At 40.0% G+C, this 13,970-nt stretch overlaps 2 protein-coding genes across 3 annotated transcripts; both read right to left on the minus strand.

Moving 5' to 3' along the window:
• Nucleotides 1–212: 212 nt before the first annotated feature.
• LOC134864227 (ras-related protein ORAB-1) lies at nt 213–5,950 on the minus strand. Its single transcript, XM_063883041.1, has 6 exons — nt 5,752–5,950; nt 3,838–3,910; nt 3,626–3,721; nt 3,431–3,526; nt 2,461–2,592; nt 213–1,623 (listed from the first exon to the last, which is right to left on the minus strand). The coding sequence occupies exons 1-6, from the start codon at nt 5,763–5,765 to the stop codon at nt 1,426–1,428; spliced, it is 609 nt and encodes a 202-aa protein (XP_063739111.1). The 5' UTR covers nt 5,766–5,950; the 3' UTR covers nt 213–1,425.
• A 2,844-nt stretch (nt 5,951–8,794) lies between these two features.
• On the minus strand, nt 8,795–13,542 carry LOC134864226 (E3 ubiquitin-protein ligase TRIM21-like). Of its 2 annotated transcripts, none has more exons than XM_063883039.1 (2): nt 13,434–13,542; nt 8,795–12,303 (listed from the first exon to the last, which is right to left on the minus strand). In XM_063883039.1, the coding sequence occupies exon 2, from the start codon at nt 12,299–12,301 to the stop codon at nt 10,658–10,660; it is 1,644 nt and encodes a 547-aa protein (XP_063739109.1). In that variant the 5' UTR covers nt 12,302–12,303; nt 13,434–13,542; the 3' UTR covers nt 8,795–10,657. The 2 variants fall into 2 exon arrangements, with proteins under 2 accessions (XP_063739109.1, XP_063739110.1); XM_063883040.1 differs by having other exon boundaries at nt 8,795–13,349; nt 13,434–13,535.
• Between the last annotated feature and the right edge of the window lie 428 nt (nt 13,543–13,970).

Below are 13,970 nucleotides of genomic sequence, written 5' to 3' on the forward strand. Positions count from 1 at the left end.
TTACTTGAAAGTCTGAAACAATAGAATATTCAAGTTACAGACCGGTGAAAACACAAGCTGCTGTTTAAAGCTGCAGCCTGAGAAATCCAGGCCAAAGATCATCATTCCTCTCAGCTTATGGTGGCTGAAAAAAGCCTGAAACAAAAGGTTGAACTGGGACAAGTGTGAGGAGAGTGTGCAGGAGGAAAAAACAACACGGAGAGGACCAGCCGTTATCAAAGATCTCCTTCATTGTTTTAATAGTAGACATTGTGCCACAAAAATGTCATGTCCGCAGCCACAAATCACTTGCCGAGAGTACTAATTCCAGCTATTTATCATGTCATTCGCTTCACTCGCTTCTCTACACAATTTGCAAATCACTTCTTACATTTATGTATAAATATATACAGTTTATAGATTATTCTCGAGCTGGGATGGTAGGTTTCGTTTTCTCCTGTTGTGGTTGTGCTGTTGGTTGAGGAACATTAGCAGAGAAACACACACGGCTGACGTCACGTCTCCCAATGCAGCACATGCTTATTGTATTGTGAATACCAGCAGAGCACACACAGAGCCGAATATAGATATATACAGGAATGTTTACTGCTATCATACAAAGTGGATTCTCTACGTAAGAAGTCACGACTGTAGTGGGCATATGAGGGGAATACGCCGGCAACACAAGAGCACCGAAGGCATACATGTCATGGAAATCTCCTGCCACAAAGGCACTGGCACATGGTTTCTTTTAGGTTTTTTTAAGGGCCGACAATGTGAAGTAATGGGAACGTTTCCGGGGTGAAGTTTGAGCAGGAAGCCACTCGCTTTCATGACTGCATCATGACTGCAGACGCTCACATGCAACGGAGGGAGCATGTGATCTGAACATGCATGATGCTGGTTTTTCTAAGCATGTGCTTCATTTGAAGTGTTTCAAATATCTGAGGAGATTCAAGGGCCGAGGTCATGCTGTAATCCACAGCGAAATAAAGACAACTGTGTGGTTTTTTCATCTTCAGTTTTTCAGAAAAAGTGACTCGTTAAACAAACTGAAAAATAAGGAAGAGCAGGGCAAACAAAAAGAAGAACATCTGTTTACATTTGTTTTCTTTCATTGGTTAACTTCACACACTGTTAAAAATTGTTTACATTTAGGTTTTTATTTCCAGTATGAGTGCGTTTTGGTAAAGAAATAAGAAGAAGAAAAAAAAAGAGCCGCCCGGAGTGGGTATGGATGGGCTTACCGTCCTATTGCTGACTTTGAAGGGGTGGGGGATCTGGTGCTGTTTCTACACACACACTTACACACCGGTCCAGTCAAAGTCTTCCTCTCTCTCCCTCCCTCTCTCTGCTTCTCTTTCCCTGTGGAGCATGGTAACATTGAGACTGGTCGTGGGCTCAGGGGGTTGGGGGGATATCAGGTCGTGGCTGGTTTTCGGGGTCTCAGCAGCAGCCTCCGGACGAGGTGTTGACCGGCTTGCTCTGGATCTTCACGCTGGACTTCTCCGAGGATCCGGCCGTGGCCCCGGGGCCCATCCTCTTCTTGATCTCGGCCGCCATGGTCATGAAGGCTTGCTCCACATTGGTGGCGCTTTTGGCGCTGGTCTCCAAGAAGGGGATGCCCAGGTTGTCGGCAAATTCCTGGAGTTGGAAAGATTGAAAATCGACAGAAGTTCAATAAATCACATTTCTTGAAAACATACCATCTGCAGAGGATGTGTGACAACTGCTTCTCCTGAGACATCGTGTTGTTTGGTTTTCATGGTCCTTTTCAACTCGGGTTAAATAGTCTCTGATCAAAGACAACCTTTAGGGTCCATTGTATAAAATGTCCCACTTGCAACCAAACCTTGAAGTCTTTTAAGTTACTATTTACATTTCTTAGACAAGAGAGTGCCTTTATAAGACATACAGTGGTGAAAGGGGGACATAGATGGTACGATAATGCCGTAGAGAATTTCTGGTTATTTACAGGAAATAGTCATTACACTGGTTCAGTAGTTAATTTTGTGCCCTGAAAAACCAGAAGGTGTTTTAGTGACTAGTCTGTGTTAATCCTTTCAGTTTAAATACTTGATACTAATTTCTTTAAAACTCTTCAAAAAGAGATTTAAAAAAACGTTGCTTGACCATAAAAATGACTTTGCATGCAAAATTCAACATTTGCATAAAATATGAATAGAAATGCAAATATGATTCAAAATGCCTCAAATCTTTAACTTCTCCCTCATTCCCCTCAGTTCAGCCAGCTGTCTGAGCAGCTGCTCAGTCGATTACGTTTATTTTTTCCACTTTCAAAACTCACAATACAAACTGAGCTCATCACATTTCCAAGGCTATGAGACCGCAGAGGCTTAAGAAAACAGACCGCTGACACACTGCTGCTCAGTCAGCTCCTCTTTATCTCATCTTCCCTTCAGATACAGAAATCTGGACAAACTGTATCAAAGAGTCTCACAGCTGTGTGCATCCACTCACCTTAGCAGTGGTGTAATCCACGACTTTCTTCGTTGTGAGGTCACACTTGTTGCCTACTAGCAGCTTGTTGACGTTCTCGCTGGCGTAGCGGTCGATTTCCTGTAGCCACTGTTTGACATTATTGAAGGACTCCTGAGGGCAGGAAGTACAAAGAAGACATTAATACAGTTATTACTCAATGACATTCGGTTTGCAGCCAAACACAAGTGGTCTGTTGGAGAAAATGCTGACAGGGCAATGATGCATCTTTTTTTCCTATGAATAAAACCAAACATTCCCAAACCAGGAAAAATATTTAAACCAGGGGCTTCCTCAAAAAGTATTGACAGTTTCATTACGGATATATTAGCAGGGGTTTTGCTAGAAAATATAGTATGAGGCGCTAACGTCACTTCCGGTCAAAAGTACGGCTCCGCCCACTTTCCGGTAAAAAACCTGCATTAGAGCGAAGCGGAAAGTAATAGTTCCTTCATGTCTGAGAGCTGCTGAGTCATATATTGCACCTCAAACAACAAATAAATCCAGAGCTCGGGTTTCTTTACTTCCTCTACATAAAAAGGAGAGTAAAAGAAAGGATGCAATTCAGAAATCACAGTTGCAGTGTCAGTGTCATTTCAATTCAGTCTGTTTGCACTGTATTTGAACACAGTCCTGAGAATAGTCTCAAAAACATTTGAGCAAAAAGTTTTACATGCTACACTTCTAGAATTGAAAAATACTAAAATATTTACATTATCTTCTTTTAAGTTTCTCTTTAGGTGTATCTTTATATAGCTGTTTATTTTATTCCTCCTGTTTGTGTCTTCATCTCTTTCTAGTAACCCTTTATTGTCCCTAATAAAGTGTTATCTAATCTTGTTGATAACATTAATTAGTGAGCATTACTGTACAGTATGACGGGATGATGACAGTGAGTTGTAGGAATAAAAACACAAACAACAAAAACAAATATTATTTGTGAAGCACTGACCTGATCCGTCACATCATAAACTACTATAATGCCGTGCGCTCCTCTGTAGTAACTGGAAGTGATGGTGCGGAAACGTTCCTGACCAGCTGTGTCCCACTGAGGAAGAAATCACAGAGCTCATCAGTCCAACAGATACAATCCAACGTGTATCACTACTTATCTCTTTACAGCCCCATTGCGCTACGTTCTCCTTACAATCTGAAGTTTTATGGTCTTTCCGTCCAGCTCGATGGTCCTGATCTTGAAGTCCACTCCGATGGTACTAATGTAGCTCTCTGTGTACGTATCATCCTAGGATAAAACAAACAAACACAGGTGGGTCTGGGTGTTTATCAACCATCACAGCATCGACAGATGAAAAACATAAAAGCCTGTTACGCAACAGTGGCTGAAAAAACAACACTTACTGCAAACCGGAGGAGGAGGCAAGACTTTCCCACACCAGAATCCCCAATCAGGAGCAGCTTGAATAAATAGTCACTGTGAGGAGAGAGGAGGAAAAAACAACATTAACGCTAAATAATTATCAAAACATCTCCTGGATCACACAAATAAAGGCTTGTTAGTTTCGTCACGTTAAAAACAAATTAATCTAGCGTTAAGGGTTTGGTCAGTTTCTTACAACCGGGCCCTTTGATCCATGTCTCATTTACATTTGCGTACAGTCGTTAGATACTTAATAATATTTTGGAAGAGTTTATTTTGTTAAAATGTGCACGTTGAAAATGTGTTTACGGTCAGCAAAGGAAAGTGTATTAAAAAAAAAAAATCAGGTTGTGAAATGTAGGTACTATATTTGGAGAGATACTTAACTAACTATTACACCCAGTCACAGCTCATAAAAAAGAAAGATGAGACTGCAAATAAGAAAATGGAACATGTCCATCTCATTTGAGTACCTAAGGTTACTCAATATACGTTTCAGTTTGAACACCCATCCCAAACACCCAAAATGTATTATTTTCCAATAATATAAAATAAAGAATATGGAGTTTTTAGTATGAACTGACAATTTTTGAGTTCCGACAAAACAAGACATCACATTGGACTCTGAGAGACAGGGATGAACATGTTTTACTATTTTTTACATATTATATTCCTTTCAGTTAATCAAATAACCGAGGATCATTGAATTATTCAATAATAACAACTAGTATTGTCAGTGGAGGTAGTAAAAGTATAAATACTACAGGTTCAACTGTACTCTGTTACAAGTAAAAGCTCTGCATTCAAATTCTTAATTAAATCAAACTAAAAAAGGTATTGGCCTCAAAATAAACTTTAAGTACCAAAAGTAAAAGTACTCGTTATGCAGAATGGCACGTTTAAATTAAATGACTTTATTGAAATTGTTGGTGCATTAATGTGTTCATCACTTCAATGTAACACTTGGACAATAGTGGGGTTTACTTGAATTACTTTATCCACTACTGGGTAAAGTAATTAATAATAATAATAATAATGTATGTCTATTTATATTTTTGCATTAACCTAAATCTGCAAAGTCACCAAATATGTAGAATAAATGGAGTGGCTTAAAAATGAACAACATGTAGTAGAGTAAAAGTATAAAGTAGTATAATTTGAAAATACTCAGCAAACCTCAGTATTATGTACAGTACTTGAGTTAGTGTACTTAGTTAGATTACACCACTGGTATTTCTACACTGTAGAAATAGAAATGTCTTGTTACTTTTACTTCAGTTAATAATCTGACTACATCTTCCACCTCTGCTGAAGTGAAGTAACAGAGAGACTGGTATTACCTAACTAACTCCACATCATCAGGATCACATTCACCGACTTCCTGTTTGCGCTGGATAACACTGAAACTGTAGATATACCTACGCCAAACCAGTTAAGATAAATCGAATAGTTTTTACTGACAGGACTGTAAACTAACAAACTGTCACTATGTGTCTTAACTATTTCAATAACAAAATTCCCAACAGTAATGCTACGTAGCTACGCCGTAAGCTAGCTGGCCAACTAGCTAACAATGCTACACCCATTTCAGTTACCATAAAGTGAGCTAAAAACGATTGTTGGCCGAACCCAAATAATACCTCGATTTAACTGGTGTTATATTGAACAGAAAATGCTGACAAACGTGAGTTTTGTGCACAATATCAACGCTGTCATTTGAAAGTGCGTACACGAAAAAAAACCAGCCCCACAACTCGCTAGCTTAGCAACGAAGACAAAGCAGCTGACGTTCATTTTGTACGGTTAGCCTGGGAAGCTAACGTTAGCTTCCCAGGCTAAGCTAAGCTGACAGCTCAACCGGACCTGTCATAACCGACATAAAAATGTTCACTTACTATTCGGGATTCATCGTTGACTACAGGTTATAAACTGTTGTTACTATGAAAGCAGCAGGACTTCGTCGCGGATTAACCTCAGAGCTGGCCGCGGAGTGGAGAAAAACACACCGTTTTTGTTTTTTTTGTGTCAAGAACTGGCTAAACTGGTTGTCGCAGGCAGAACAGCATAATCGAATCAAATATGGCTGTCAGCAATACTTACCCGGAAATACCACCGGATGGGAATCATGGGTAGTGTAGTCTTGTGGCAATGGGCGTTAACACCGCAGTCAGGCACAACTTGTGATTTCCATGGTGAAAAGGGTATTATTTAGGTCAAGTTAGTCAGTAAATGTACTAATAAGTAAAAGTCATGCAACAAAATCTAACATATTAACAAAAAATCAGAATCAGAACCAGAATCAGAAACAGGTTTATTGCCAAGTAGGAGGAATTTTCATGGTGTTATTTGTATATAAAAATAAAATGAAAAATGAAAACACTGATAAAAAAAAACTGTTTAAAGAAAACTACAATAACATTAAGAATATAGCAATATTTACATCGACTATGGTTAAATATATGATACAATGTGCGATGTGCTGAATTCAGAGGGATGTGCAGGACTGGGAGTACTTTTAATAATTTATAATTGTACTGTTCAGAAAAGGTTGATAAATTATTATTTTCAACTATGGATACATTCTCCTTAATGTAAAAACAATGTACAGTCCAAAACCCCAATTACAGAAAAACCTACACCTTTACGTAAAGTGTGAATATTCCACATTAGGGCGGTGGTGGCAAAGTCCATAGGGGCTTGGCCTGGGAACTGGAAGGTCACCAGTTCAAGTCCCCGAAAGACCAAGTGCCACCGTGGTGTCCCTGAGCAAGACACTGGTTACCTACACTGCTCCCTGGGCGCCGTACATAATGGCAGCCCACTGCTCCTAACACTAGGATGGGTCAAATGCAGAGACCGCATTTCGTTGTCCTAGTACTTGTACTCTGTGCAATGACAATAAAGTTGAATCTTAATCTTAATTACATTTCATTAAGCTGAAAATGTACACACTTCAAATCACTTCCACACTCATCAATGGTTACCACAGTGTTTGCAGAAGTGAAATAATAAGCATTGAGAAACATGTGTTTTAACCCAGTGATTTATACAGAGGAATACTTGAAGTTAAAAAAAGATTATGATAACAAAACTGAGTCATCATATCCAATCAGATCAGAGGAATCAAAGACCGAGTGTTCCCATTGTTCTCTTATTCAACACTCCCTTTCATGCAACATCTAAATACGTGTTTACTTGGGTCCACTGATAGGACAGATGATCAGAGGTGCAGAGTTTTGACCACCATTATTATTACAGGGACCAAAGTACAGGAAGAGTTTCTCAGTGAAGGAGCAGCCAGTGAAGGAGTAGATAAGAGCTGCAGCATCTACGTCATAAAAAAAGACCATTCGTTTGACTTTCTGAATCCATTGTTGTTTCTCTTCGATCATCTGCTGAATTTCAGCCTCTGTCTTCCCCAGCTCGGCCTTCTTCCCTTCATGTCCTTCTTTGAGAGGAACCACATCATGCCTCTTGTGGTCTAAAACATGGCAGAGCATGCAGACACATGTCTAGTTGGTCTTACAGAACAGCTCCAGAGATTTGTCGTGCTCCGGACACATCCTGTCTTCCAGGTTCTCCACAGGGTCGATCAGCTGATGTCTTTTCAGGCCTGACATTATCAGATGAGGCTCCAGGTGAGTCTCACAGTATGAGGTCAGACACACCAGGCAGGACTTCAGGGCCTTCAGTTTGGTTTCAGTGCAGACGTCACAGGGAACTTCTCCTGGTTTGAAGACGTGTTGCTCTGAGCTGCTGCTGCTGGCTTTCTGTTGAGCAGACTGTCTGAACTGAGCGACCATCTCAGAGATGAAAGTGTTGATTTCTAGTTCAGGTTTTTTGTCAAACAATTTGTTACACATGGGGCACTTGCACCTTTCACATATATCCCAGTTATGGGTGATGCAATTTTGACAGAAGTTGTGTCCACATGGTATAGTGACTGGATCAGTGAACACATCCAGACAGATGGAGCACAGGAACTGATCTTCAGAATGAAGGCAGCTGGCGGTAGCCATATCTAGACATGGGGAACACAAGTGAGAAGTGTGGGGAGAAATTAAACATCACTTTTGAGATTAACTTTTATAAAAAGTTTGGGATATACAATCTCTTGTCTTAAACAATTTATTAATCTGGCTTGTTGTTATCAGGAAAGGATTTGCAGGAAAAAAAGAAAACAACAGCGGTAGAAACAGCCAGCTATTTGCTTAGAGGAGTTTACTCAAATTGAATATTTATGGGGAAAAAAACTGAGCCAGGCTGACAAGTGAAGAGGGACTTAGTTCCTGTTTTAAAATTGAGTAGAAATTACCAAATCTTAGCATGCTAGTAGACCCAAGTGAAGACAGGGTCCTTATTATTTAGTGTTTCCTGTATGTGTGTATCTCTATGTGTGAGAGAGAGAGAATGTGTGAGAGCAGATACGCTCACAGATACTTTACCTAATAGAAGGACGTTTTATTCTACTTTGTAATGTAACATTTAACAATATCAGCTGTACTTACTAGTGTCTATAGGCGATACCGCTGTGGAGAATAGCTGGACGTACTTGAAATTTTCTTTAGAGAGAAACAAAGAGACTTATTTCTATGTCAGCTCTTCTCTCCCTCTCACAAGGTTTCCGTTGAGGAAATATAGTTAAACCTCACCTCACTTTCAGTTTCTTTTATTGGAAGTTACGTTGCAACATATAAAACTACATTTGAGTCAGGTCAGCTGGCACGGGTTACCATGGGTAGTTGGTTTAAGAATGAGTACCATCACAGAGTCGAATAGAAAGTCAGTACATGTGTTTGTTGACTATGATAACCATTGCTAGCAACCCTACATTTTCAAGTCTTCAACATTTCTAATTCAGTATGAAGTCATAGCCAAAAAAACTAAACAATATTGGTGTTTGTTTTAGTAACAGAATTTAAATAAATAACTTCAAAGTCAAAAGTCAAAGTCAACTTTATTGTCAATTAATCTATTTGTGTTACACAGACAGGGGGATTGCATTTCTGTTTCTCACCATCCCAGAGAATACAAATATATATAAAGAAAGATATACTGTACACAAACATACATACACATCTTCACACCCACACAAAGGTTCAGTTATATTTGATTATACTGCTGAAATAAAAACATCCCTGTTATTTACGACCCAAGTAGTAACACAGTTTTTGCTGCAACACTATCAGAAATAGTAATTTTCTATTTTGGAGGGTGGCCACAGGGGGGTCCAAATTCAGTGTTACAGGCCCCTCCCTAGAATCACCTCACCAAGTCCTTGATATCAGAACAATATTTACTTGTTGGTTCATAAAGTGTGAGTGTTCCACATTACATTTCATTAAGCTGAACATGTACACTTTCCAAATCACTTCCACACACATCAGTGTTTCCAGAAATAAAACAAGTGGCATTGAGAAACCTGTGTTTTAACCCAGTGAGTAAAGGAGGAATACTTGAAGTTAAACAACATATGATATCAAAACTGAATGATCAATATGAATCAGATCAGAGGAATAAAAGACAAAGTACAATGAGCTGGAGCATTTACTGTATTACCGGAGACCAGAACCACCTCATGATCATCAAACCCCCCCACCTTCTGAGGCTCAGACTTCAGAGAGAGACAGACTGATTAATAATAATATTATTTATAATAATACATGTTATTTATACAACGCTTTTCATATCAAAATGAATAAAAAACAACACAAAAAATCCTTTAAAATACATACAGTAAAACCCAACAATAATTCCAGATTAAAAGCTGTTCTGAAAAGCTGAGTTTTGCTTTGAATGTGGTGAGTTTGGTGCAGTCAGGGTTTTGTTTGGGGAGTGAGTTCCCCATCGTGCAGATCGTCGGCGTAGCAGGGGAAGTGGAGGCCATAGTGGCGTATGTTGTTACCGAGGGGGAGGAGGTAGAGGATGAAGGGGAGAGGACCGAGCACTGAACCATGGGGGATGCCTTGGGACAGGGGAGCGGGGGAGGAAGGGCAGTTGTTGATATTGATGAACTGTTTAGTCTGTTTAATCTGAATTTATCCAGCAGAGAGCAGCACCAGTGATGTTGAGGGAGGTTTTGAGACAGGAGAGGAGAATGGTGTCAAAAGCTGCAGTGAGGTCGAGGAGGATGAGGATGCTGAGGTGTCCAGAGTCTAAGGAGAGGAGGAGGTCGTTGGGGAATTTGACGAGGGCGGTTTTTGTGTTGTGTTGTGAGTGGACGCCGGATTAGAAGGGTCTCGAAGAGTTTGTTGGAATTGAGGTGGGGTTTAAGTTGGGTGGAGACAAAACGTTCCAGTATTTCTGACAGAATAGGGAGATTGGAGATGGGCTGGAAAATACTCACGATGTCGGGGTTGAGTCCAGGTGTTTTAGGATGGGGGTGACAGCAGCGAGTTTTAGTGACTGGGATCATTAAGGGCGTATTCATTTCCATTTATCAAACGTAGAGTCTATAGTATATGTTCTATTTCCTGCTGATGGACTCTCTGGCCACTCCTAAAGTCCATTTGGTCTTTCCTTTAAATTGAACCTCAAAGTAAAACCCGCCTGAAGAGAAGCTCTGCTGGTCCAATGTACTGCAGCCTTTAGTAATATCCTGTTGGGAAGTCTTGGACAACTTCTTAGTTATTATCAGAGTTTTTTCTCTGGCGATCATAAGTCAAGATGCCAGTCTTTAATCCAAATGAAGTCTTCAGGAACTATAATGAAACCCCAGGTTTATTTACTACGACTTCACTTTGTTTTTGTTTTTATCAAATTGTGCATGAAGTTATTACATGTATGATAGTCTCAACAGGATCACTCAGTGTGATTGACAGGAGAGATGATCAGAGGTGCAGAGTTTTTACCACCATCATTCAGACCCGGGTTAAAGTATGGGTACAGTTTCTCAGTGAAGGAGCAGCCAGTGAAGGAGTGGATAAGAGTTGCAGCATCTACGTCATAAAAGGAGACCAGACCCTCCTCATAATCCACAAACACCCCCACCTTCTTGGGTTTGAATTTTAAATTAAGATAGACGGGAGGGTCACTCAGCACTTTGTACTTCATTCTTTTCCTCAACCAAATAGCCCAGTAACCATCTTCAGGGCTCAGTGGGATGTTCTCCTTCCTGTTGATCGACTCTCTGGCCACTCCTAAATCCCACTCAGTCTTTCCTTTAACTTGAACCTCGAAGTAAAATCTGCCTGAAGAGAAACTTTGCTTTCCTAAAACACAGGGATTGAGAGAAAATCTCTCTGGGTGGTTTGGTATATTTTTCTTTTCATCACCAGGATTTACTTGTTTCCCATCATCAGACAGGACGAGACTGGGATGTGCTGTATCAGGATCAAGAGTCACATCCACTGCATATTTCTGGACCGCCTCCAGCTCAGCCTCAAGCAGCTTCTGCATCGCTTCACTGAGTGTCTCCTCCAGCCGAGCCACAGCTCTCACCACAGTCCCCTCATATGATGATGGACGGATACAGACCTTTGTCCAGTCCTTGGTTGGTAGAATAGCTTTCAGGGATGGAGATCTTTGGAGAAGATGGAGGTGGTCTTCAGAGTGTGAGAGACGTTCAACGTCAGTTCTCTTTCTCTTCAACTCAGAGATATCCTGTTCCAGCTCTTTGATAAAATCTTCAGCCTGTTTCTGTATTGTCCTCTGCTTCTCTTCAATTGTGTCAATGAGGCAGTTCATGCTTCTCTCAACATGTTGCATCAGAGCTGTAAAGACTTCAACACCTAACTGTTTTTCCGCCTCAGCATTTTTCTCGCTACAGCTAACAATTCGTTTGACTTTCTGAATCCATTGTTGTTTCTCTTCGATCATCTGCTGAATTTCAGTCTCTGTCTTCCCCAGCTCGGCTTTCTTCCCTTCATATCCTTCTTTGAGAGGAACCACATCATGCATCTTGTGGTCTAAAACATGGCAGAGCATGCAGACACATGTCTGGTCGGTCTTACAGAACAGCTCCAGAGGTTTGTCGTGCTTCGGACACATCCTGTCTTCCAGGTTCTCCACAGGGTCGATCAGCTGATGTCTTTTCAGGCCTGACATTGTCAGATGAAACACCAGGTGAGTCTCACAGTACGAGGTCAGACACACCAGGCAGGACTTCAGGGCCTTCAGTTTGGTTTCAGTGCAGACATCACAGGGAACTTCTCCTGGTTTGAAGACTTGTTGCTCTGAGCTGCTGCTGCTGGCTTTCTGTTGAGCTGACTCTCTGAACTGAGCGACCATCTCAGACAGTAAAGTGTTGATTCGCAGTTCAGGTTTTTTGTCAAACAACTTGTTACACATGGGGCACTGGCACCTTTCACATATATCCCAGTTATGGGTGATGCAATTTTGGCAGAAGTTGTGTCCACATGATGTAGTGACTGGATCAGTGAACACATCCAGACAGATGGGACACAGAAACTGATCTTCAGAATGAAGGCACCTGGCGGTAGCCATATCTGCACATGGGGAACACAAGTGAGAAGTGTGGGGAGAAATTAAACATCACTTTCTAGTTTTATCAAATGTCCGGAACGGATAATCTCTTATCTTAAACAATTCTTATTCTAGCTTGTTTGTTATCAGTAAATTACTATGCAGGAAAACTTAAATAAAAGCCACCAGTACAAAACAACCAAACATTTGCTTAAAGGAGTTTAATATTAATATTTGTCAAGACAGGGTCCTTTAGCTTAGAATTCAAGTCCTTTGTCATGTAAGTACATTACAGAACAAAAGTATTATAGTAATACAAGTAGTATGTGGGTATATGTAGATACCATATTTTCATAATTTACCACAGCTGAATATTTGGTGTGACCCATACTTTATTTATTAAAAGGACAAAGTTCAAATTGTTTGGCAGACATTTTTTTGACTTTGTTATGTAACATAATTTTTCAGAGAGAAAAAACAATAGGACAAAGTATTTAAGCTTACCTCACTTCGTTGTGACGTTCATACCAGTAACCAATAGCAGGCAAACTTACAGTATCTGTCAGGTTGCATAATAACCCCGACTACTTTAAAGTGTCAGGGTACAGGTAGTCTAATCCAAATCTTAATAGCAGCCCTTTTTAAAATGGTAAACAACACACGGGATAAAACGGGTCAAATGGGCCCCTATTGGACATATGAGTCATCTGGTTTCAATAATAAATACATGGTTTGAATATTTACTCCTTAGTTAGGTTTTACTAAACTTTATATTCAGTGAATTAATCCTGCATATTGTATGAGGGTGGATTTCAAACAAAGGCATGAAAACTCAATTAGGGTCAGTTTTTCTAAACTGTAACCCACCAAACAAACATTATACAAGCTTTGCAGCTTTACTCATCCCTGCAAATGTTTGATTAAACTAAAAAGATATTTTTAAGAATACGTTTGAAATAATATTTAAAAAATGTCCCTGATATTTGAAACAGTTTTTTCAAACAAGCTTACAATTGATCCAACAATGTTCCTATCAATGATCTGTGGTCGTTAAATATTTGCCAAGAGTCTGAAGAAAAACAGAGAGAAATCCTGTCTAAGTAAAGCTGAAGTGCTGGCTGTTGAAAGTTAAAATATGAGCAGTTGTACTCACCAGTGTTTGCAAGGGCTTTTTTGGTTGTTAAAAAAGACTAAATGACCTCAGATTGATTTGTCTTGCTTTCTCAGCTGTAACGCTCTGCTGATGCTCTTACATACTTCCAGTTTCTTTTATTGGAAGAGACGTCGCAACAGGTATATCTACATTTCAGTCAGGTCAGCTGGCACACTACTAAAGACAACAGCTTATTCACACATGACACAACATGTATACAATTTGCACATACAATTATGCAGACAACGTACTGACACTGAAGCAACCATGGCAACCTTTAACTATACATTACATTTGTTTGATGAGAAGCTAAATGGAAATGGGTGGGAATGAGTGTTTGGTTTAGCCTGTCTTTAGATACCCTGGAGAATGTGGATGGGATCAGATGTCATTTTCTGTGCCTAGCGATTGACTGCTCATAAATGTTTTGATGAATACAATAATGAAACACTATGAAGATGTCAGGTAACGTGTTTCACTGTTTTCACTTTTTTTCATCCCTGCTCCTTTCCATCATGGTCTACAAAAAGAAAAGCT

Source organism: Eleginops maclovinus, chromosome 5 (genome assembly GCF_036324505.1).
Source record: "Eleginops maclovinus isolate JMC-PN-2008 ecotype Puerto Natales chromosome 5, JC_Emac_rtc_rv5, whole genome shotgun sequence".
NCBI lineage: Eukaryota > Metazoa > Chordata > Actinopteri > Perciformes > Eleginopidae > Eleginops > Eleginops maclovinus.